The sequence below is a fragment of the Mycetomoellerius zeteki genome, unplaced genomic scaffold (assembly GCF_001594055.1).
Source record: "Mycetomoellerius zeteki isolate Tzet28-1 unplaced genomic scaffold, Tzet1.0 scaffold128, whole genome shotgun sequence".
NCBI lineage: Eukaryota > Metazoa > Arthropoda > Insecta > Hymenoptera > Formicidae > Mycetomoellerius > Mycetomoellerius zeteki.
In genome coordinates this window covers 850,179-872,591 of record NW_017256212.1, presented here as the reverse complement: position 1 = coordinate 872,591, position 22,413 = coordinate 850,179, and the positions used below count along the sequence as shown (strand labels likewise).

The following is a 22,413-nucleotide window of genomic DNA, read 5'->3' as shown; positions in this document are numbered from 1 at the left end:
GTCGTGTAGTATATCACGTTCTTCTTTGGATTCAATCCTCATTAGGATTGAATACTTTACTTTTTTGGATCTCTTCTTCACTCGTGTTGGAAAATTAACATAAGAAAAGTTATTATGTGTGCGAGCAACATTTCATGGTCGACACTTATAATGATTTCATCACTGACCTGACGATAAAATCGATAAAAATAAAGATTATTAAAAAATATATAAAGGAAATATATATTATTCGAAATTATCATAGCTTTAAATTGACGTCAAATTTTCTCTTTTAACTTATTCTAATTATAATATTTAACGAAGTAAATTATTTAAAGTTACTTAGCATTAAAAAATAGTCCGCAAATTAGAGCGTAAATCAGGAGTCGGTAAAATAACTGATACGATTTATTTAGAATAAAATTTATTACACTTCAGCATTTACATAGCCAAGAAGGGGACTTGGTTTACAATAAATTCTTACCTCATTCATCCTTCCATACTTCATACGCGCTCTTATTTAACTATTTTACTATATTTAACTATTTACTTTTACTTTCTATCTCTATCTTTCTGATGATTTATTTATAGCATAGATATAATTATTTACAGTATAGATACATTATTTATAGTATAGATACAAAATAGTTTTTTATCATTTTGTCTATTTAAATGTACATTAAGTATTCTCGCGTATTTAGCTATTTAACTGTATTATATACATATGTCATATAAAAAATATAGAAATATAATTACACACAACGTACAGAAACGAAGAGTAGACCCTTCGAATTTAAAAGTCAAAAAGAAACAAACTAACAACGAAGAACGTCAAAGCACAAAACAAAAATACTTGTATATTCGAGGTCTAATTCCGCTAATTCGCGAGTCGTTGGGCACAGGCAGGTAGCACGCGCCATCCACCGTCACATTTTACAATACTAGTGTTTTTTTTATTTCAAAAGAAAGCTAAATCCAATCGAAATTAACCAAGTAAAAACTTATTTAAAATATTTATTTAGAATTAGACTTTTTTCTTTTTTCTATTTAAATTAGAAAATTAAAAATAGAGAGAGAGAGAGAGAGAGAGAGAGAGAGAGAGATAGTATAAGAAATTAATTAAAATAATAAATACTAAATAAATTTTATTTCGTTTAATTTTATTTCAAATATATATTTTAAATATATATTTTAAATACTGATGTTTTAAATGCGATCGATCCCTGTAGACAATATACGAATTAAAATATTCTAGTATTTTAATTACTGACGCGCAGAACGGTTATTGGAGGAATCGCAGGATAGCTGAACTGCATCGAAAGTTCGCACGTGAATAAATATTCGCGACATGTGCTCTGATACTCGTCGCTGAGCACAATAACTCATCAGTACCCTCTACAGTATTGGAAAATTCTTTTGGATGGATAAATACGAGCATATTGCCGAATACGAGATAACGCAACGTCCAAGCTCGTGCTATGCATTTAGGATGGGTCCCCATGACCCATCCTTGAAAAGATCTTTAAAACTCGCCAATGCGCTACTGAAAACCTTCTTTCCTCGACTCCTTACAGCATTTTTTCCTTAGTCGGGACGTTCTTTTAACGGGAGTAAATAAGTAACAGGATACAAAGAGAACGGTCTAGAACTTTATCGAAGGAGCACTCAAATCTGTCTTCTCCTCCCTAGAAAGTGGGTTTCTGTAGAACAATGTCCAAGGGAAAGCTGCAGCTTTAAAACTCGGATAGAGGGTTTGGTTAAATAAAAAGTCTTTCAGATATGTTTTTTGTACTTTCTTATACCCGTGGCGCTTATTTGTATCCCGAGTTAAGTCGACTCCAGAATTTGCAACTTGATGCATTCAACTTGAATTTCGCTTGTCCGTAATCATATCATATTATTAATAAATGACGAAGTACATCGAACTGCATTGTATTATAAATAATTTGTCGAAATATATGTTACAACAGGAAACAAATCCTTTCATAAATTATTTCTTTAACTTTGTGAATTATTAAATAGAATCTCCATTAATAAAGTAGCAGATGTCAAAGAGCATTGATAGAAAGAGTGCAGAGATTTTTCTATAAATTCTGTATCATAAATATATCGGTGACAATTATATACTTCCAATTTTTAACAAAAAATATATTTAAAAAATTTATTAGTGTTTTTTAAATACTATATATTTTATTGTAAAAAAAATACCGTGTGAATATAGTAGGTACTTAATATTTAATATTAAATGACGCATATGGATTTAATATTATATGACGCATATTGCAACTTTTACTTTTTTGTTCTAATTATTGTAAATAAATCGTACAGACGCAAATTGAGTTCGTCTGCATGTCTCAATTAATCGGATTAAAAAGTGTATCATATAAATTTGAAGTGCATTATATCGCATCCGCGAAAGGACGATTTTACCTTTCTGCGATGAAATGCATTATGTAGCGTCGCACGAGATAACGTGAGAAGCATTATTCGGAGACGAGAGAGTATTCGACTCGACCACATCTCCTGAAAACTCAAGGAGTACTGGTTGTAACGAGATCCTGCAGTGTCCAATGTCCTATATTGTAAGAATATTGTTGGATTCGTGAACGGGAGAACCAGGAAGAAACGGCAAAAGTATCGGAGGACCAGACGTCGCGTAGACGAGGAAAATAAAGAAAAGAAGGAACGCACATGACGCCGAGTTCGAAAGTGGCCGCTGGATGCTGCTGGATAGTGGATAGGCGAGATCTTTCTCGTTGAGAATGGGAAGGTTGGCGAGATGCAATGGCACGAAGAGAGAGAGAGAGAGAGAGAGAGAGAGAGAGAGAGAGAGAGAGAGATGTGTGCGGGGTGAAAATAGGAGCTGTTTCCGTGGGTTCTTCCTGAGGGTCAGATACATACACGTGCACACAAACAGAACACATACACATACACATACATACACACACATCATGTACATATATAGGGTATATATATAGCAAGGACGAGAATGATGTGAGAGAAGGAGAACGAGGAAACTTGGCACGCGTCTGGCATACGGGACTGCCCGTTAAAACCTGCAAGGGTAGACACCAAATGCTATTCCGCACACGGCTTTCACGCTCGGCGGCACATACTCAGTATCTGGGAAAAATAGAAACAGGAGAAAGGATTATGGGGGGCGAGAACGGAGATGGTGCTGCCGGCCGATAGAGCTCAACGCCACGGTCGTTTAGCACGTTCTTGTACTCCGCGCGAAAATTGGAAAGCACTGGGGCACAGGGTGCGCTTTCGCCGTAATTTTAAATGGGCGCCTAAAACCGGCGCACCTCCGCCGAAGAACCGTTCTTCCCCGTCTTTTCATTTTCTCCGACGAAACGGGCGCGCTCGCTCGCGTGCGGTTCCGACTTACAGCGCGGTAACGCCGTAGTGCAAATCGTGGAAATTTTATTCGCGCAGTCAATTTCATTCGCGAGGTAACCAATTGGAAACTCCGTTGTTGCTGCATAATGCATCTCGCATCGTGATGATTTCTCCAGAGCGCTCCAGTATTCGTTTTATCTACAAACAAACAGAACGTCGTAATTTATATCGCAATTCCAACCTTTCGCGTAGCTTTATTTTGCTGTATCAATTTTTATACGAGATAAAATTTCTTTCTCTTTCCTACTCTCTCCCTTCTCTTATGTTCCATATAATTGATTTACTTTATGAATTCATGTCGACGCTGCATCGCCTCGTGCTTACATAACTATTGGCGTTTGCGTTCGAAATATGATTAAATGAAAATCTCGCACATAATTAGAACAATTGCATGTAATTACAGCGATAATTAGCGTTTCACGGAACGAAATCTTCCATGCGTGAGAAGTCGTAGAATTTGTCATGCCAAGTTCTACCGCGAATCGGTCGTTCTTTTATATATACTTTTTAGTGCTTCTGTTCCCCGCGCGGACTGGTGATTATTACCTTCAACTTCTCCGTCGCTGCAGCCAACAAAGTGATTTCACCTTTTCCCGCTTCGCGTAACGAGCATCGAGACTCCCGATAATTGCGGGATACTCGGTGTGGTTGCGGTAATTGCGCCCGACGCAGTTTGTATTTATTTTTCTCCACCGATTGGGGAGACAAAGAGGACTGGATAGGAGGGAGGAAAGCACGCATGCGGACACGCACGCGTTCTCTGGTCGACATCGAAGGTTGCAATTCCCTCGATGCGTCCAACACCGTGCGTCATGTAGCAATTGCGTGAGTATATGACGACGATTATTTAGTAATCATCTATATATCATGAAGTGGGAACCGGACGAGACCTTACATTAAGTTCCAGCAAATGATTCGCTGTCCAACGAAGGCTTGGCGCCGCGCGATAATTGAGATCGCGCGGTGAGGCTGTTTATTTTTCTCTTGCTTCTCGATCGGAGCAGCAGCTGTCTGATATCACGATTGTAAATTATAATCCCGCACGTTTGTGTTAACGAATAATGTATAACTACCGTGGAGCAAGCATACCGAGACCTGCTATTTATTTTTTAATCTTGTTCGTTTTTTACTATTTACCGTCGCAGACGCGTTTCTTTCTTGTTTACGTATATATTTTCATCGCAAAAGTATGTTAAGAAAAAGAGAATTTTATGACGTATGACCGACGAATCGGGCTGAAACATTGCAGCTTTTGTGTGCAATGAAAGCAACATAATTCACACATCGTACCGATCCTATATGATTATAGATCTTGCAAAATCATGCTTTCGTGGGAAATATTTCGGTACCGATATCCAATATTTCAAAGAGTGCCTGGTTGCGATATGCCAGCACTTGACTTTAATGCACGACGTCCATAATCGTCGAGCTAAAGTAGAACCAGGTTGACCGACATGCAAGTCATTACTCCCACGATCGAGAGATTATTTTTTTTTTCCGCTACTTAGTGCCATTGGAGGACCATAAAATTATATCGCATAGCTACGTCGTGTGAAGGCTGTCAATTATAAAAAAACCTAACACGAAAAGGGACTGATAAAGAAACGTTACTTCACGTTTTTCGTCATTTCGAAAATATTTATGTAATCCATAATATTTCTTTTAAACATTATATTTCGCGCAAATATTGTATGACAACAACGATAATATAGATTGATATCCATAACGAAAAAATATTCAATTAATTATAGATTATGAAATGTGATCTAGTTATAGTTTATTATAAAATGCAGAGATTGTTCGAATAGAAAAAGGTTTGGAATAATTTAAAGTATCATGTAGCACATATTTTCGACATTTTTGCACAATATAATATCGTGACAATAACGCCAGTGTATATTCGAGAAGTGAAATGTATAATAATGCAAAACGCGAACGTTAAAACTTGTTTTGGTTATTTCACTTTTGTAACGATAATTAATTTTTATTGTTAATTTATTATTACTTCAAATAATACTATTCTTGAAGATTGTAATATCGATTGTGAGCTCCTTATAACTTACATGTACATATATACATAAGTATATGTATGTGTAATACATCTCTGCGCGTAACTCATAAGAGAGAGATTAATGTCTCCGGCGGAACTCGAGAACTGTAAAGCTCCGCTACAGAACTGTTCTGTTCTATGCGAAAGCTGTTATTTTCGTAAAGAGGAGTTTAAAGCATCTCGCACACTCTATGAGGAAAATGCAAGATTTCTTGCTGCGACCGAATGCGCCGGTTACAATGATTTTTAAAATACGTTCTGCGTAAATACGAGGATGGGCAAACGCGCTCTTTAGCGCCATGAATTTTTACGATGATCTACATATCCGCGCGAAGATGCGCACGAATGGCGAAAATGGAACTTCTTTGTTTGCACATCCATTTTGCTCATCGAGTCGTAACGTCCGCGCTGCAAACTTAAGCTTATACGCGTTTTTATATTGCGCCATTTATTATCCTATAAAATGAGAACTTAGATACCTTACGTGGTGTACTTCTCGCTACAATACAAAACCATTAATGTGATTTAATAATTCACTTTATTTTCCAAATGATAACAATGAATGTAACGCGCAAGAGATCAGCATGTTATTTCAACGCTTATATAAATTAAATTAAAATTTTTTAAACTCAAACTAAAATCTCTGTAGTCACAAATATTCAAATAAGATGCTTAATCAGGCCGTATTTTTCATATTTAGTTGTATCGCTGTTTCACGTTTTCTTTTACTGTTAGAAATTAATTTTATTGCATGATATATTTGCACATCAAATATTTTTATAAATAATATCGAGAAAATACGATTACTTGAAGGCTGAGCTAAATTTATTTTTCGAACGAAATACGTAAGTAGATTATCGTCGGTTTTAGCTGGCTCCTAATATATAATTTGTTGTCACGACGCCTTGTAAATCGGCTTTGCTTAGCCAGGGCAAATTGATAATATACATAATTTGCTTCTTAAGATCAGCAAGGGGAATCCTTAAAAATCATAATAATCGATTGAATCGGTAATCCTTTATAAAATAAGGACATGAGCAACAATTCATTAGCATTACAAAATAATTGTGTGTGTGTGTGTGTGTGTCTCATGCTAATGAAATATCCGAAAATAAATTACAAATTAAATACAAAATTATAATTACAAATAAAACCTTTTCTAGATTTTTATTACGATTTAAACAAAAATTAAATTGTTATTTTTGTTTCACGTTAAAATCACATGCTAATGTAATAGCTATTTGCAATGACAATTTCGTGAAGTTATGAATAAAGCTATTAAAATGAAGCAGTTGAAATAGATTGATGCTAGGTGTGTAATAATTTTTTCAGATCTGTTGTAGTCAGGTGGTAAAAGTTGTAGTTAGCAAAAGTCACGACGTAATGGCTATGGTAATTAGTAGAGATTAAACACGCGATTGATAAACTCGGTTCGACGCCAACCTGTATATACCTCGTCGGTGAATAGTCTTTGATTATCTTTCGAGGACATGATGATTTATCTAAGTCTATTAGACAAGCGGCTAACTATATCGATTCTTACCTTGTCCTCTGCCGGCTTGAATAGCATTTTTTCATCCGTAGGTACAAGGTAACCGCTGCACGTACTTCAACCGAAGTAGGTGATCTACTTTAAAAATCGAAGTATATAATCTACTTCCAGCGCGGAATTATATAAAATTATGAATTATTCTCCTTTGTCGAATACTTTGTCCTCTCGACTGTGTTACAATAACGACTGCTCTTGTTTCCAAACTTTGCCGAAGTGTTGATTGGAGAATTTTTTATTATTATAATAATTTGCAAAGTTTCATCGTGTTCGCGGTTTTCTTGATAATCCAACAGGGAACTTGATAGAAACGAACTTATTGAAACGTTCAAATGCTTTCTACGTGCCATCCATGATTCTATTATCGAGGAAATAATTAAGAGATATTTATAAAAGTCTCGCTACCGTAGATATATGACCGATCACGTTTTGATGTAAATTAGAGCATCTATCTACATGCTACTTACGAATATGACAAATGATTTCGACGTCTACGCTTCGTCGAACATCTTAAATGTATTTTCTACGCATGCCACACAGCCCACGTATACCATGGTCTCTTTCGTCATCGTCTATATATCAATTTAGCTCCGAGTATCTCCACGTTTAAAACCTATTATTGTTGAAAATATGGGCATGTTTAATGTATAATCAAACTCGTCCATTAAGTCATTCGAGCAATGCTTATATAAATTATGCCCGTATACTTTGTACACGTCTTGAGAATACAGACGAAGAAACTATTTTATCATTTTACAAACGTCTTGACTCTTGTACGCGCGTTACTTTTTTCCTCATGAAGTCAAAGAATTATATATCATAGAATTACCTTTCATCCATTATACCAATGAGCAACATTCACGTAATACGCGTTTAACGTTAAACCGTTTGAAAGATTACTTCGCCTGATTCGAAAAAGTTGCCCCGGGCATCATTTCTATTTCTGTAATAATCGTGTAGAGCTGTAATTTTTAAACTCACGGTTACGATAACATTTATTTTATCATCTGATTAATAGCATTAAATGAAAAGAAGGAACAACAAACATCTTTCACATTTGATTAGCTAATCGATTTAGTTGGCTAATTGTTGTCTTAAATTTCTAATAATTTTGTTATTTGGTACAAGTCGTTGTCGTAAGTCTATTAGGTCGAATATAAAGAATGTTATTAAATTTTACAGATAAATTTTTATATATTTGAGATATATACGATGAAAAGTCAAATCTTTTAATACTAATTTGTTCATGTCAGTTATTATATTTGAAACTTTTCAAAATTATTATTGAATACGTACCAAAACATTACATATTTTTATACGTATATTCTTATGGATATTATATAATATTTAGTGTATTTTTCTACTATTTTTCACGTTTATAGCATAAGCGTTTGAACACAGTTTTTCAGAATCTCTCATCGTTCGATAACGTATTGGCTGGCAGCAATCAGTTGAGTAAAAACAGCTGCGTACGGAGCGAAGCCGCGAAGAAGAAAAATAGAGATAAGAGCAGAGAAAAAAATAAAATCCGTTAAATTTACGTCGTCAATAAAAAAGAAAATAAACGTAGCATCCTGCGCGTTCACCCAAGGCGATCATCTTCGAGATTCAGAGCCCTCCTGCGCATTCGTGGAAACGGGAAGATTACTTATTTATGATTTCCCCGCTCGGTAAAGGAAGACTAGACCCAGGGCGTATGCTTGCGTACGTTTGATGTTGCCTCCAATCGCGTAGTTAACGAGAGTAACCGTTGATGGATTCGTTTTCCACGTAGAAGGATTATTTATTAACTCTACAACTTCTTCTCTAACGATCCCTACCGGGAACGACGTGGGCGTTTAGAATTCATCATCACTGTGGATACATGTCACGACTCGAGTATCTGTGTAAGCAACACGGAGTAAGAAACGCTGATGGTATCGATCATGATGCGCGACGGAGCAGTTAAATATGCATCAAAATGAGGAGAGCACACGTTACTCATAATAATGATCATACAACGAGTATGAAATTGTGTGTCGATAAATTCGTTTACGTTCTTTCGCGAAAAATAGACATTACGTTGATTCAACGAACGCAGTTCATCGATCGACGCCGGGAAAACATTCAGAATTATCTTTACGAGGCAATCGCGTATTCCAGCGAGTGACGGCATTGCGAACTTTAATGCGGCAGTACCACGGTTATCCGCGCTACGGGCAATTTCCGCCATGGGTCTACCAATTAGTCTGGTAATAATTTGCCCGTCAGTGGCTTTCGTGATGCCGTATCGGTAGCTTCATCCGCGATGCAAATTTTTAGCGCCAACAATATAACGCACGTTCTAGTTATTTGGAACCGCATGTTTCATTCTGTTTCGAGGCAGCCGGAGGCATTGACACACCGACAATCGTCGTCTTGTATTTTCTTTAAGTGCTGGCAGAGAGCACAATAAACTGTACTATGATGACTTATAGCATCGAGGATGTCATCCACGCTAATACACTTGCGTTCGTGCCCTCCTCATCGTTGGTTACGACGACAAAGAAGAAACGACCTGCCCTCGGTATCTTCCATTTTCTACCGCCTTGTCCGCCCTTTGCCTCTCATCCCCTCGAACTCGCGGAAAATGTATGATACGCCCACTCGTAGAGTTAAACCGCTATTTTTCTTGTGATAAATGAAATTGTTTCGCGTGCGACGCTTGTCACGCCTCCGGACGTTCCAGAAGTTTGCCCGGAGCTTCCTCGAGTTTCCTTCCGGACCGCTTCGAAACTTCTTGTTCCCGCGCTTTACGATCCGTTGAATCGTTTCCCGTAACGAGAAGACGTCATAATTCTGTAATAAGTAAAAAACGCAATCGCATACGACTTATAAATGTCACTTTGTTACATGCATACATTAGGTCATGTTACGTTAAACACGTTGATACTGATAATCGAGAGATGAGAGATAGTGTAATAATAATTTAAATTAGTCTCTCTCTCTCTCTCTCTCTCTCTCTGTACAAACACGGAAAGAAAATTTTATTGAAAAACCTGAAACTTTGCTGAATACAGATTTGAAAATAATTTTGTTGGAAATTCAAACTGGTTCCTAGAATATCAAAATTTTTTGCTACATTACTTATCATTTTTTAGTTTTCAACATAATTATTTTGATGGTCCAACAAAATTATTTTCAGATTTATATTCAGCAAAGTTTCAGGTTTTTCAATAAAATTGTTCTTTTCGTGTATTATTTATAATGTTGAAATATGAAATAAATAAAAGTTAAGAAGGAATTAGAAAAAATTAGAAGACATTCTTATTTAATATTTATTTAACGAGGCCATAAATAACGTATATATATATATATATATACGTGTTAATATATTAATATTAACAACGGGATTAAGATTTGACATTACTATTTGCTAATATACGCAATAGTAGGTACTTTACGATACTACAAGTTAGAATAAACGCAAGGTAGAAGGGTGACTGTGCTCGGCATATGTTTGCTTATCGCGTTTCTCATATCGACCCACTGAAAGTCAGCTAGTATTCTAATTTCAGATTCAGAGTATTCAGCACGATTGCTCTGAATCCTTTAGCAAACACTTCGCACGTTCATGCAATATCTTTGCGGATTTAGAAGTGAAGACACAGGCCTGCGCGCGCGCACACCTTCAACATGTCACCACCGGACATTCCCTCATCCTCTTTCCCCCCATGGAAGTGTCGGCGCTTTATAGTCCAAGACCGAAATCCGTGGACTTTGAGATTGGCCGACCCTGTTGCGATCAGACGTCGAGCGACGAAATACTAGTATGGTGATCGATGAGATCCCTGGGAACGATCGCTCCTGAGGCACGATGCTTCTTCTCGAGAAGCGATCGAAAAGTCCGATGAGACGTCAGGGAACTCGCGAAAAAATAGCTTCAGCGTCATCGTCAGGGGAGAGAGAAAGAGAGGAAAGGGAAAATAGGGAGGGAGCCAACTCATTAAAACGCGATGTCTCCATCTACATGTAAATCTAATCGAGCAGACAAAACCACGGCGACATCAAACCACCGTTAACCACTGTCTATCCTATCATGGACGAGAATAGTAGGACTTAAGCTCGGGTACGAGCTCCCCTTTAACCGTCAGGGTGTACATCACCACTAAATTCTCGTGTAATAAGACCTAATCCTGGTGTTTTCTTGTCTATGAAAACTGCATTATACCAGCGTTTACTTACCGTAAAAATATTTCGTGTTATACATTATAGATACCTTGTTAAAAACTTAAAGATCGATTACAGTTAGCGTTCTTGTGAATAAAGCCGCTACTCTTTAATGAGAAAAAACGAATAATCGTAGAATTTATATCATTTTGTTGATATATTGAATACACAATTTCTGACTAATTTGCGTAGGTTTAACTGATAAATTTACACTTTTAATTATGGTGATAAGTAATTTATATCGATCAAATTAGAATGACATATATATTTGAAGCAATTAAAAAAGATTACACTTATATTTAAAAAAAAACGTAAATTTATTTCAAATTTATCTTTTCTTGTTGCAGTACCGATTATTGCCATTGACGGTGTAATCGGAAACAAGGTGCAGCTCCCTTGTGACATTCGTTCCACTAATAACGATGAAATCAGCATGGTGCTTTGGTACAAAGAAGGCAAAGACGAACCGATTTACAGGTAAGATTTCGGACATTTCTCGTGAATTAAAAACTGATTATTTAAAAACTTCGAAATCCTTAAATTATTATATTTTGTGTTACAAAAAAATTGTTTTCGTACAAAGAGTCTTTTAATCTTCACTATACGATCTCATTGTGCCGGAGCGAAATGCACTGAAAAAAACTTCTCGAATGTGGGAGTCATTCATATCGTCTATAAAGCGCACTTTCTCGTAGAAATCAAAAAGAAATGAGTTCAAGTACTCAAGTCTGAAAATTCCTCGCGTTATTTTCCACAGCGAAGTTCATTCGGTACTCGGGTTGCCGTTTCGCTCCCACGGCCCGTGAAATTTTGCATATAGAATGGCGGTCGGCGCACCGCCGTGCCGCAGTCGTAGGATAGGAGTTGCCGCGGCTGAAAGGGGGCTGACGTTAGTATCCGGTGGGTCATATTTAAGAAATGTAATAAGGTGTAAGATATGTGCGTGGGGGATGGCGATGCATCGTCTCGGGGTAGAAGGGCGGCGGAAAGTGTATGCGAAGCGACGCCGGGGATGCCAACGCTGGTGTTTAGTGCGGAGGGGAGTGCAGGTCGTCGCTTGTTGGAAAGTCAGTTTAATCCTCGCGACGAAGAACTTTAAATTTAAAGGCGGCCATCGTACTAAAACCGTCTCCCCCTTGGCCAACGTACTCTTCTTCATGGGACCTCTTGCAATAAAATATTTATTGCGTGACATCGTGCCCTTTTATCGTATGTACACTAGACAGTTAAGGAAAGGAAACGGCGAGGTTACGTGGACATGATCGCGCATAGCTCCTTCTAAGTATTCCCCCTTACACATGTATTCAAAGTTTCGTTCGTGATAGGAGTAACTCATGTGACGTGCATGTCGTCAAGACTCGCATTATAACTTATTCAAGAAAAAGAAGCAATTCTTTCCTTTCTCTTTAGTTAATTTTATTGATTTAACAAAAACTTTCATAATCCTTAAAGATGATTGAATCTTTCCTATCTACATCGGTACGGAGAGACTTCATCTAGTTTTTCATTTACTTAGAAAATGGAAGGGCAGAGAGAACTTAAACGATTGACTGCATTCTTCATGATATGAATATTTGTTCGCGATCGTAGATCTAGATCTTTGAGTTTCAATATTACTGTAATATTGAACAGCGTCTTGATCGAACAAAACGCTCAGTAATATTTACAATCTCTCGAGCGGTCTTCGTATTTTACCTTAATAGATAACACTTCGCAAAATCGAATCCACTCAATTCCATTTCACGTTTTCTCTTAGGAAAGTTTCAAGACACTTAGACCCACCGAAGAGACCTGGTGAATTCCTTTCCTCGCGTGAGACTTGAAAAAGTGATCGATTCTTTAACGATTATATAATATATATATGTGAAATGCGACAAGAGATGCGTTTGCTTGCAGAGCTTTCAAATATTGCTTAAGATATCATCATAATAAGCCGTCAAAATTTATATTATTTTTATCAAAATTAATTGACGATATAATACAAGAATAGAAATAAACAAAGTTAAATTTCTACACAAAATCTACAAATGTGTCTTATCAAATTTATCTCCAAATCTCTCCAAATAACTCGTCTATTTCACTCAACATTTCAGTACGACATGCGCTACTTCGTTCACAAATAGATTTCGCGAACTATAAAAAGAGCAACACAAGTTCATCTACGCTCTGTAATCTCCCGAGATAACGAAGAAACGGCTGTAGGCGATGCCGTTCCAGAAAATGTCGACGAATCAGCCTCTCAGGTCGTGATCGACGAATCGAGTGAGTAGACAGGCAATCGATCGATCTTGAGAGTCGTTTCGCTGTCGATGAATGCTAGGGTCGAAGTCAGAGGACCGATATGGGAAAATCGCTTTTCAGGGTTATCGCGCGCGAGAAAAGTCGGTCGAACGTGTTATGTCCGCGAGTCGTTCTCGTGCTGGGCGACGGTTCGTGGAACGTGTGCTCGACCTCTCTTCGAGGTCTGCCCTCCTCCCACCACCCTGTCTACGACAACGAGGCGGGTGGGCAACATTGGTGGCGCGTCACGGAAGCGCCCTCCTCGTCCACTGGAAGTGCGAAGTGGAAGAATTAAATCGTATTTCAACGTCAATGCCGTGGAAGCAAGCGTGAGGGCGGGATAGCTTTGGGACTACTCAGTCACGAGCGAAAATCCAAACTCCCATGCAGTCGCGGAACGCAATTTAACTTTTAGTCGCTCGCGAGGAGCCATGAAGGGTTCTATGCCTGGCATTCTCCCCCTCCCCTGAGTTACCTCTCTTCTTTCTGTCTCGTACTCGTTCTCTTATATATCTCCGGACTGTTCCTCTAATCTGTCTCTCTTTGCTCCTATTCTGGCTCACCGCGAATGCTTAATATGCAATCACGCACTGAGAACGACTCCCATGCGACTCCGTATATAGACGTGTCTCTGTCCAATCACCAGTCTCGGATCGTAGTTCCGCGAATGATTCTTCAGCGAAGCTGCCGTGCATTGGAAGGGCCACGTGCAGGCGTGAGCCTCGACATGGAGCACGAAAGACGAGAATAACGTTTCGAATTTAATCTTTTTTAGTCTACTAGCCAGATTTGTTAATTTTCCCGTCTGTTTCTGAAGCTTTTTGTTCATGTAATGAGACAAAAAATGATGTAGCAATTTTATATTAGATTTTATATCATAAGTATTTAATATAAGGTATTATAAAATTACAATAATGTAAATTGTGCTGATCATAATTTTAAAAATATTCCATTTAAAGATAATTCGAGATATTTAATAGAATCAAAGATATCAAATTTTGTAATTGACGAGAAATCTTGAAGCGAATATTGTATGTTCGATCACAAGTATCCAGAATACACGTTCATTATTTACCATGTAATTAATTCAATCACGACAAGCTTTTAATAACGACGCCAGTATGCTATCTCAATTGATATGCTGCAATTACATCGCAAATTATGTAATTAAATTGGTACAGTTTTTGATACATGAATAACAAGCAAAACGGTAATTACCAACGATAAACTGACTCTTATTACGACGCGTATTCGATCGTTCTAGTATTCTGTGCCTATTAGCGAAAAACGCTGAAACTTCATATAATATGAAGCATCGATAATTAATATAGCGTGTATCGGTAATACACTCATAATGCGCTCGTATCTCATAATTGCAAAATGATGGAATTGTTATGGCTGAGTTACTACAAAAGCTAATCGATTATTTTAGCTTCGATGTTCGCGGCCGCCGGCAATACAGCAACGCCCGTCTTTGGTCGTCGCCCTCGGCATTGGGACCAAGAGCTTTTTTTGTTACGGCGACGAATCCAGCTCACCTCAGCATTGATCGGCTGGAGAGCACTGATGAGGGGATCTACCGGTGTCGGGTGGACTTCAGAAACTCGCCGACACGGAAACAAAGGATGAACTTAACCGTTATAGGTGAGAGCATTGTATCCTAGTGAAACTCAATCAACTAGTGATCACGCAACAATTAAAGTCAGTCCTTTTGATCAAGGCGTGGTAATGGAGGTCGCGTCAAGTATCGAAGCAAGAAGCGATCTCGAGACCGCTTATACGCGATGTATAATTTAACGTTGAATACAGTCATTCCATTCGTCACACGATACGTAGAGTTTGCGCGCATTTGATTTAGATATACATTTATGCTCGATACATTTCGTCGTAAGCGTTGACTTACGAACTCACCACTTCCCGGCGTATAAATTAATCTCAGTGTAAGCCGCAGTTTGCCTCGCAAACTAGGAGCTGCCGCGGTAATATACTTCGTAACTACGACCTGTTTTGCGGTCATTATAACAGTTAATTCTGCTACAACGCTAAAGTTCTGTCGGATTCCACCGTATTCGACCGCGTATGCATCTCTCGCGTTGACTGTCATTTTGCTAGATGAACGATCGATTAGTATTCACGTTGAATTTTAACGACGCATGCTGTTCGCACAGTGCCTCCATCGAAGCCAGTAATATTGGATGGGGCGACGAAGGCTATTTGGGGCCTCGAGGAGCAGTACAACGAGGGGAGCGATGTGAACTTGATTTGCGAGGTTCGTGGTGGCAAGCCGCCCCCAAAGCTGACGTGGTATCTCGACAATACCGTGATAGACGAGTCCTATCACTACGATACCCAGGGCGGGTTAACGGTTAACCACTTGGCGTATCCGAAAATTGGGCGACAACACCTCCAGGCGAGGCTGATATGTCAGGCCAGCAATACGAACTTGGTGCCACCACAAACCAGATTACTCGTCCTCGAAATGAATCGTAAGTCATTTGACGATTCTGTTCTATTCATAATTATTTGTGCTATTTAGCGAAATTGTATTGTGACTGTGTTGCTTATTCGTTTTATTTTTCATTTTCTCGAGTTCGTGAACCAATTACGCATGACATTAAATTTACACGTGTTGTCGTAACAGTGTAATTCTAATTTGTAATGTTATGACGTGCGACATTTGCTTTTCATAGTGACATCTACTAAATGACTTAATGAACGCGCCGCATAAAAATATCCATTCAACGTAATTTAGATCCAGCTTTTCCATCGAGTAATAGACTATAAGCGGAGATTAGCGCTGAGTCAGCGATGTCGATCATTTCGTGCAAAAAAAAAACGGAGGCCCCTCCTGGTGATGTTTAAAACGAAACTCCGATTACCTTAATGTACGTCCATACTGTGAATGACGGTCGAGAAATGTTCTACTTACGCGACCTACTTTGTCAATCTTTATAATGTTGCATGCAATGCGGTTTCTTAAACATGTTTTTACGGGAATCGCAATCTATCAAAGGGACGCCATAGCCAATCCAATTTGCCCTAAGAGAAAAAATTATCTCAAAATAAAAAAAAGTTATACATAAAACTTGTTAGCATTATTACTAAGCACTTACAGACTAATATGATATGGCTGATACTCGGAATGACGTATCGTCAAAGTAAGAACCAGTTTATATGTGTATCATTATAAAGCTCGTTTTTACGTTACGTTTTACTTTCGATAATAACTTCGCAGCGGAATATAACAAATTATTGTTTACATTTTCTAATATTTTACTGTACGTATATAGCGCAGCCGTTAAACGTAAACGTGCCCAGTGGACGTAAAGTGCTGCACATACGTAGTTCCATGTAATCATTAATGTAAGTACGCAATTATCGCGTGCATAACGAGCTACGAGAGTTCTCCATTTGCACGTTGAGGTAGACATGAAATTACCGACAAGTTGACGCGCGTATTTTGCGAGAGAAAAAACATTTGACCACGTTCCGTGTATTTTCCTATCTAGGGATATCTTCCTGAATGTCATTCGTTTCTTTTTACGAAGCGACAAGTGTCTACCTTCGTAATGAAGTTGCTGACCCTTAACGCGTTAATATGATGCTAGTTGCAAATGTAAGCGTGTAGATTATAACTCATTCTGACAGCTCTCGTTTGTCGCGTACGAAATCTCTTCTCTGCCAGCTTGCGACCTGAAAGATCATATAGTAGCATATCAAACGATGTATTAATTGACAGAATCTGACATTAAGGAAACAAATTCATGAGAATAATTTATCAGTGGAGACCGATGTAAATCGGCGTTTTCCTTGGCTTTCGTATTCACATGATTTTAGGCAATTTCCGTATCGCACACCGTTGGCGAATTGCCTCGACGGTCACAGAGAATACATGTATCTACCGAAGGCCTTTTCACGTGGTCCTATAGCCGGGCCAAGGTATTCACGTGCTGAACCTATTAGTCGTTCGGACGAGATTGGCCGATGGAGATAACGGTAACGCCTCTCGCAAGACGGATCAGTGAATTGCGTGCCTCCTAGTCCGCAGCTTCGATTTCGTGTTTCCTCGTGAGCACTTGGCGTGCGACAGCACGTCTGTGTTCGGGCGAGCGTTGCGTTGTGTCGGCGTCGGTCGATAAACGTGACGGAGAACGACCGCGCCGTGCACGCGTGTGTGCGTGCACGTCTGTGGGCGCGTTAATTACGCCGTATGGGTGTTCGCGCGTGGGTGGGTGCGTATGTACGGCGAGGTAAGAAGGTACTCGCGCGGCGCGCTAAGATATCGTGTAAGTGGCGGCTGGAGAGGGTTCGACTTGTAATGACCTAGTAACGTCGTGCCAGACAGGAGAAAATGGAGGACCGCGAAAGGGTGGGAAGAAACTATTCGAACCGGCGGCGATAACGTTAATGTAAACACGCGTAAAAGCATTAGTGCTTGACGGAGCTGCAAGAGGCGCTAATTCGTGGGCCGATTGATCTCGCCGATCGCACGTTGCATGCGCCTACACTTCTGGCAATCTCACGTCGTATACGTTAAAGGAGACGCGCGGATTAGTTGGGCGATTCGCGATACATGTTGCAACGCACGTTAACTTTATTTAATGCATGGTTAATAATAGTATAAAGAAAAATTGTACAAAATCGAAACACTGCTTTCCCTCGTTCTATACGTGTACTAATTTTATTAGAAATTCTATGCTGACCAATATATCGTTGCAGTGATAAACTACATTTTGCGTTTCACTGAACGCGAAGATATGACTTTCAAAAATATGACTTTTGTAAAAGTCTGTGTATGTTCGTTTTTAACATGATCCTAATTTCTTCCTGTGTTTCTAACAAATATAATAGTTTCTTATTTCAAGCCATCATTCTTTTTTATTTCAAATACGTCATTTTCCGGTTTGCATATAAGAAATAGATGTTGTATATTTGTGTATATAAATTTATTTATTATGATTCTTCAAGTCACAAACTGATGTTGGCAATTGCTTTTGTTTCAAGGAATTGTATGCGATAGTTATGCAGATAGTTCACACGAACAACTAATCCTATATCAAACATAAATAATCAGACAGTATATGTAACTAGTCGCGGGCATACTCTTGTATGAATAATTTCATACATTCCCACGGGTGATGCCTATTAATTCGCACATTGCGATGCATGCTGAATCCGCTCGATAGAACAAATAATAATAAGCATGCGTGTCCACGTTCCCGCCTGTTCGAACGCGTATCAATGCATTCTTAATTGCCGCCACATAAATCATCTTGAAATTTTAATGAGCTATTAAACGCCTTTGAACAATAAATTATCCCTTTCATCAAGATTTAACTTCTCGCTCTCGAAGTTTATCTCGATTGAGTGAGATTGATGGAACGAGATTCCGTTTCTCATTCCAAAGACTGAAGATGTAAGTTTATAATAACTTTTTTAATTTAAAGAAATTTTGAAATCTTATTACGTAACAAAAGATAAATTACAGATTAAAGCTTTTATAATGTCGTGATATTTTATAGCAGTAGTCCTATTCTGATATGCTCTGCCAATATTGAAAATGTATAGTTTACGTTGTGTTGTGGGTGTTGTGTGTTGTGTTGTGTTGTATACAGATTTTTTAGTACTGACAATTTATATCGGAATACGACTATAATTGCGCTAATTGTTTCATAATAAGATTCGATCGGCGAGAATGTGAAAAATAAGTCAGTGGACACGAAACGCGTGCGAGGCTGACGTGACGAAAGCTTTCGGATTGTCTGTGACGTAGCATGCAAATGCGCTTTGTTCATAAATTTTTTGCAACGGTGACACAAACAGTGGGTGCGTTTTCTACGCAGCGCTTGGTCGCAATTTGTGCCGACATTAAGAATTAAAGTTGGTATCAATGTGATAAACGGCTCGCTAGACTTGCCAATTGCAATTGCACTAATTCGTATCCGGTCGTGCGTGCATCAATGCACGCACACAAACACTAGTACGCACCTTTGCGCGCGCAACATTCATTCGTGCACGGTTATGCGTTTCGGAAATTGTTCGCCTGATAATAATTAATAATCCCGTCCCTCCAGCTGGGCTACGTTTCCACGACGCGCGGGACATCATCGTTATTCATCAGGGAGTTATCTCGACCTCGTTCCCCGATAAGACCGAAAGATTTCTTCTACTCGACGTGGGCCATGCGCTTTTCTTCTACTCGCCGTCAATGGTTTCTCGGGGGGCATTGATTTCGGTCGAGAGTCGCGCCGCGACGGAGCAGGTGGTCGTTCAACCGTTTGGAAATAAATGGGAAGGTGCGAAGAGCGCTGGGTTTGATAAGTACGCCTGCCGGGGGCGTCGACTCGTAGAGAATTATTCGAACAAACGATAACGCCACGGTAAACACGCGTGAAACCATTAAGGCTCGGCCCGCAGCAAATAATTCACGGACGTTTGTTCGCCGGTATTCGTAAATGGCATCGCGCCGCTGCAACACCTCAATAATACGCGCGTAAAACTTGATGAATGCGCATTACGGTTAATGATAAAACCGAGGACTCTACTTAGGTGCAAAGAAAGAACGATTACGTGTACTTTGTCGTATTGACGTTGTGAGGTTGATTAACCTGCTGAATCGAATGCGACGTTTTATTAAACGTAAGAATATATACGATCTTGAAGGTTTCTTTTACGTCTTCAGGATCAGCTTTTATTGAACGTATTCCTTTATCTTGAATTTTCAAGCTAAGTTTTGATCATAATGGACAATTCTGAGCTAAGTTAACAGGCCGCTTCAGAAAAACACTGAAGCCAAGCGTGCGAACACGATATCTAACACGACTGATGGAGTGGAGCAATTTGTCAAAGCTGTCGGCGATTGCTAAATTACAAATGACAATAGAACCACAATGTCGAAGGGTTGATTCCATGGATATCGTAGCAGGGATCAACCATCGCTTCTCGTCCAAGCAATTGTACACCGGCTTTGCGTGCTTTTGTTCTAATTGAACGTCGAAAATAGATACAATCCTTTCTCCTCGTTCCTCGGGCACCATGAGGCGCGATCACGATCGACATACACGCGATGCCCGGCGCATCGAGTGATACTCCCGTCAATACAATCCGTGCTGCCCCTATCAGACCCTCATACGTATTTCAAATCTACCTTGCGCAAAACTAAGCTATTCTCGAACGTGATCGCGCTGTCGACATGTTTTAATTAAAATCTAATCTCTTGCGAAACGTCTACTTAAAATAGATTGCACCGATTCTTCATTGTGTGCGCAAACAAAGCGATTTCCGCACTAGATCGTATTATTGCTCGCAGTATTAAGCTGATCAAATGAACTCTTGAGCATCGGATGAGTCGACGCGGAAGTTGATTATACGAATGAACGAAAGTTTCTATAAGTGCAAATATATGGTCTGACTATCGTGAGGGTCATCATATCTATTCGTAGCAGGGATAAGTGCGTATGTCAGGACGAGGGCACAGAGCGAAACGGAGGAGCCAATTTCAGAGAAGTGGCTACCAACTAATGGCAATTAGGGGTTGTACGAGTGGTTAGCCGTGGCGACGCATGAGCTTGCGTCGGAATTTACGACCATGTGACACCAACGTTATATTGCGAATTGGCTAATTCGATTGCTTTTGATCGATATAAATATTAAATATTCATTACGTATCTGAAAGCGATAAGAATATATTAAACTATATATATATATATAAATTTGTACGAAGTAAAAGTTAAGTAATTTTGTAATTGTAAAACTAAGTCCTCCTAATAAATATGAAATAATTATTCGTTACATTTATAACATTAAGAGAGAAATGAATTTTTATTTAGAAAGTAAAGCTTCAGATTTGATAATGATACTCAACAACGACCGACTCTGGTCAGAGTAATCTCTTTAAAATTTATTTACTTTCTGTTTAGGTAATCTCATATTTTTTAATGTCTGCAGTCATGCATTCAAATATAGAAAGATATTAACTATAATAATTATAGATCTACTTAAAATTTCTATAATGTTGAAATTAAAATTGATACTGATATCGTTAAGGTTAATATTGGTCACTTACGAAAGTACGATTATAATTTTCATCGATAATTTAATAGAGCCAAAAATATATCGTTTTAATAATTATATTAGAGCTACGTGTTATTTTAAATACAGCAGGTCACCACACGTTCTCAAAAGTGGAGCATGAAATTAATAATTATTGTAAAAAAAACTGCAGTTATAAACAAATTATGAAAGGGGAGGATAAATGGGTCGATTTTCGCCCCCAAACCATACTTGAATAAATCTAGAAAAATCATCGTTTGAGTCCTCAGAAAACAGGAAATAACAATCGTTTGTTCGGGAAGTGGTGGGAACATTGCTAGAGAGAGAGAGAGAGGAGAGAGAATGGCTTAAATATAATAAAAAATGACATTATTTACATATACAGTTAAGAAGTAAAAAATGATGATTTTGACGAACATGTTTGGTCATCCGTCAAACTATAGATAGGGGAGAGTGATCTAAATCGGACCGTGTTCCAAATAGGACCTTTTTAATTTAAATGAATACGGTTAAGCAGATTTGCGTATTATTTATAATGTAAAGTCCTTATAAGACACCGAACATGTGATAGCAGTTTGACTGTTCTCTGTCATAACATTCATAAAATAGAGGCAAACATGTATTTTCAGTCATCGTGCGAAAATTTTTTTAAAAAAGAAAATCCTTGTAAATCATTATTTAAGGTCATTATAAAAGGTGTTAAAAATTTGAAAAGTAATTGATTTAAGATAATTGAAGAGTGTAGAATTCAAAAATATCAAGCATTTCGTGATCACTTTTGCGGTTTATTGTAAAATTTATTCCAAAGTTCGAAAGGACCTGTTTCCAAATCGGACAGTTCAGTGAATAACTTATAGACCTGGTTGTAGTACTGGTGATTGGCTGACCAGATCTGGTCCAAGCAATTAAATCA

At 38.5% G+C, this 22,413-nt stretch overlaps 1 protein-coding gene across 1 annotated transcript in view; it reads left to right on the top strand.

The window, feature by feature from the left end:
* LOC108731432 (hemicentin-2) overlaps positions 1-22,413 on the top strand; it is a 112,934-nt gene that overhangs the window by 55,970 nt on the left and 34,551 nt on the right. The window contains exons 2-4 of the mRNA XM_018461765.1: positions 11,516-11,645; positions 14,881-15,092; positions 15,617-15,934. Coding sequence (XP_018317267.1) covers positions 11,516-11,645; positions 14,881-15,092; positions 15,617-15,934 — 660 coding nt within the window. The remainder of the gene's footprint in view (positions 1-11,515; positions 11,646-14,880; positions 15,093-15,616; positions 15,935-22,413) is intronic.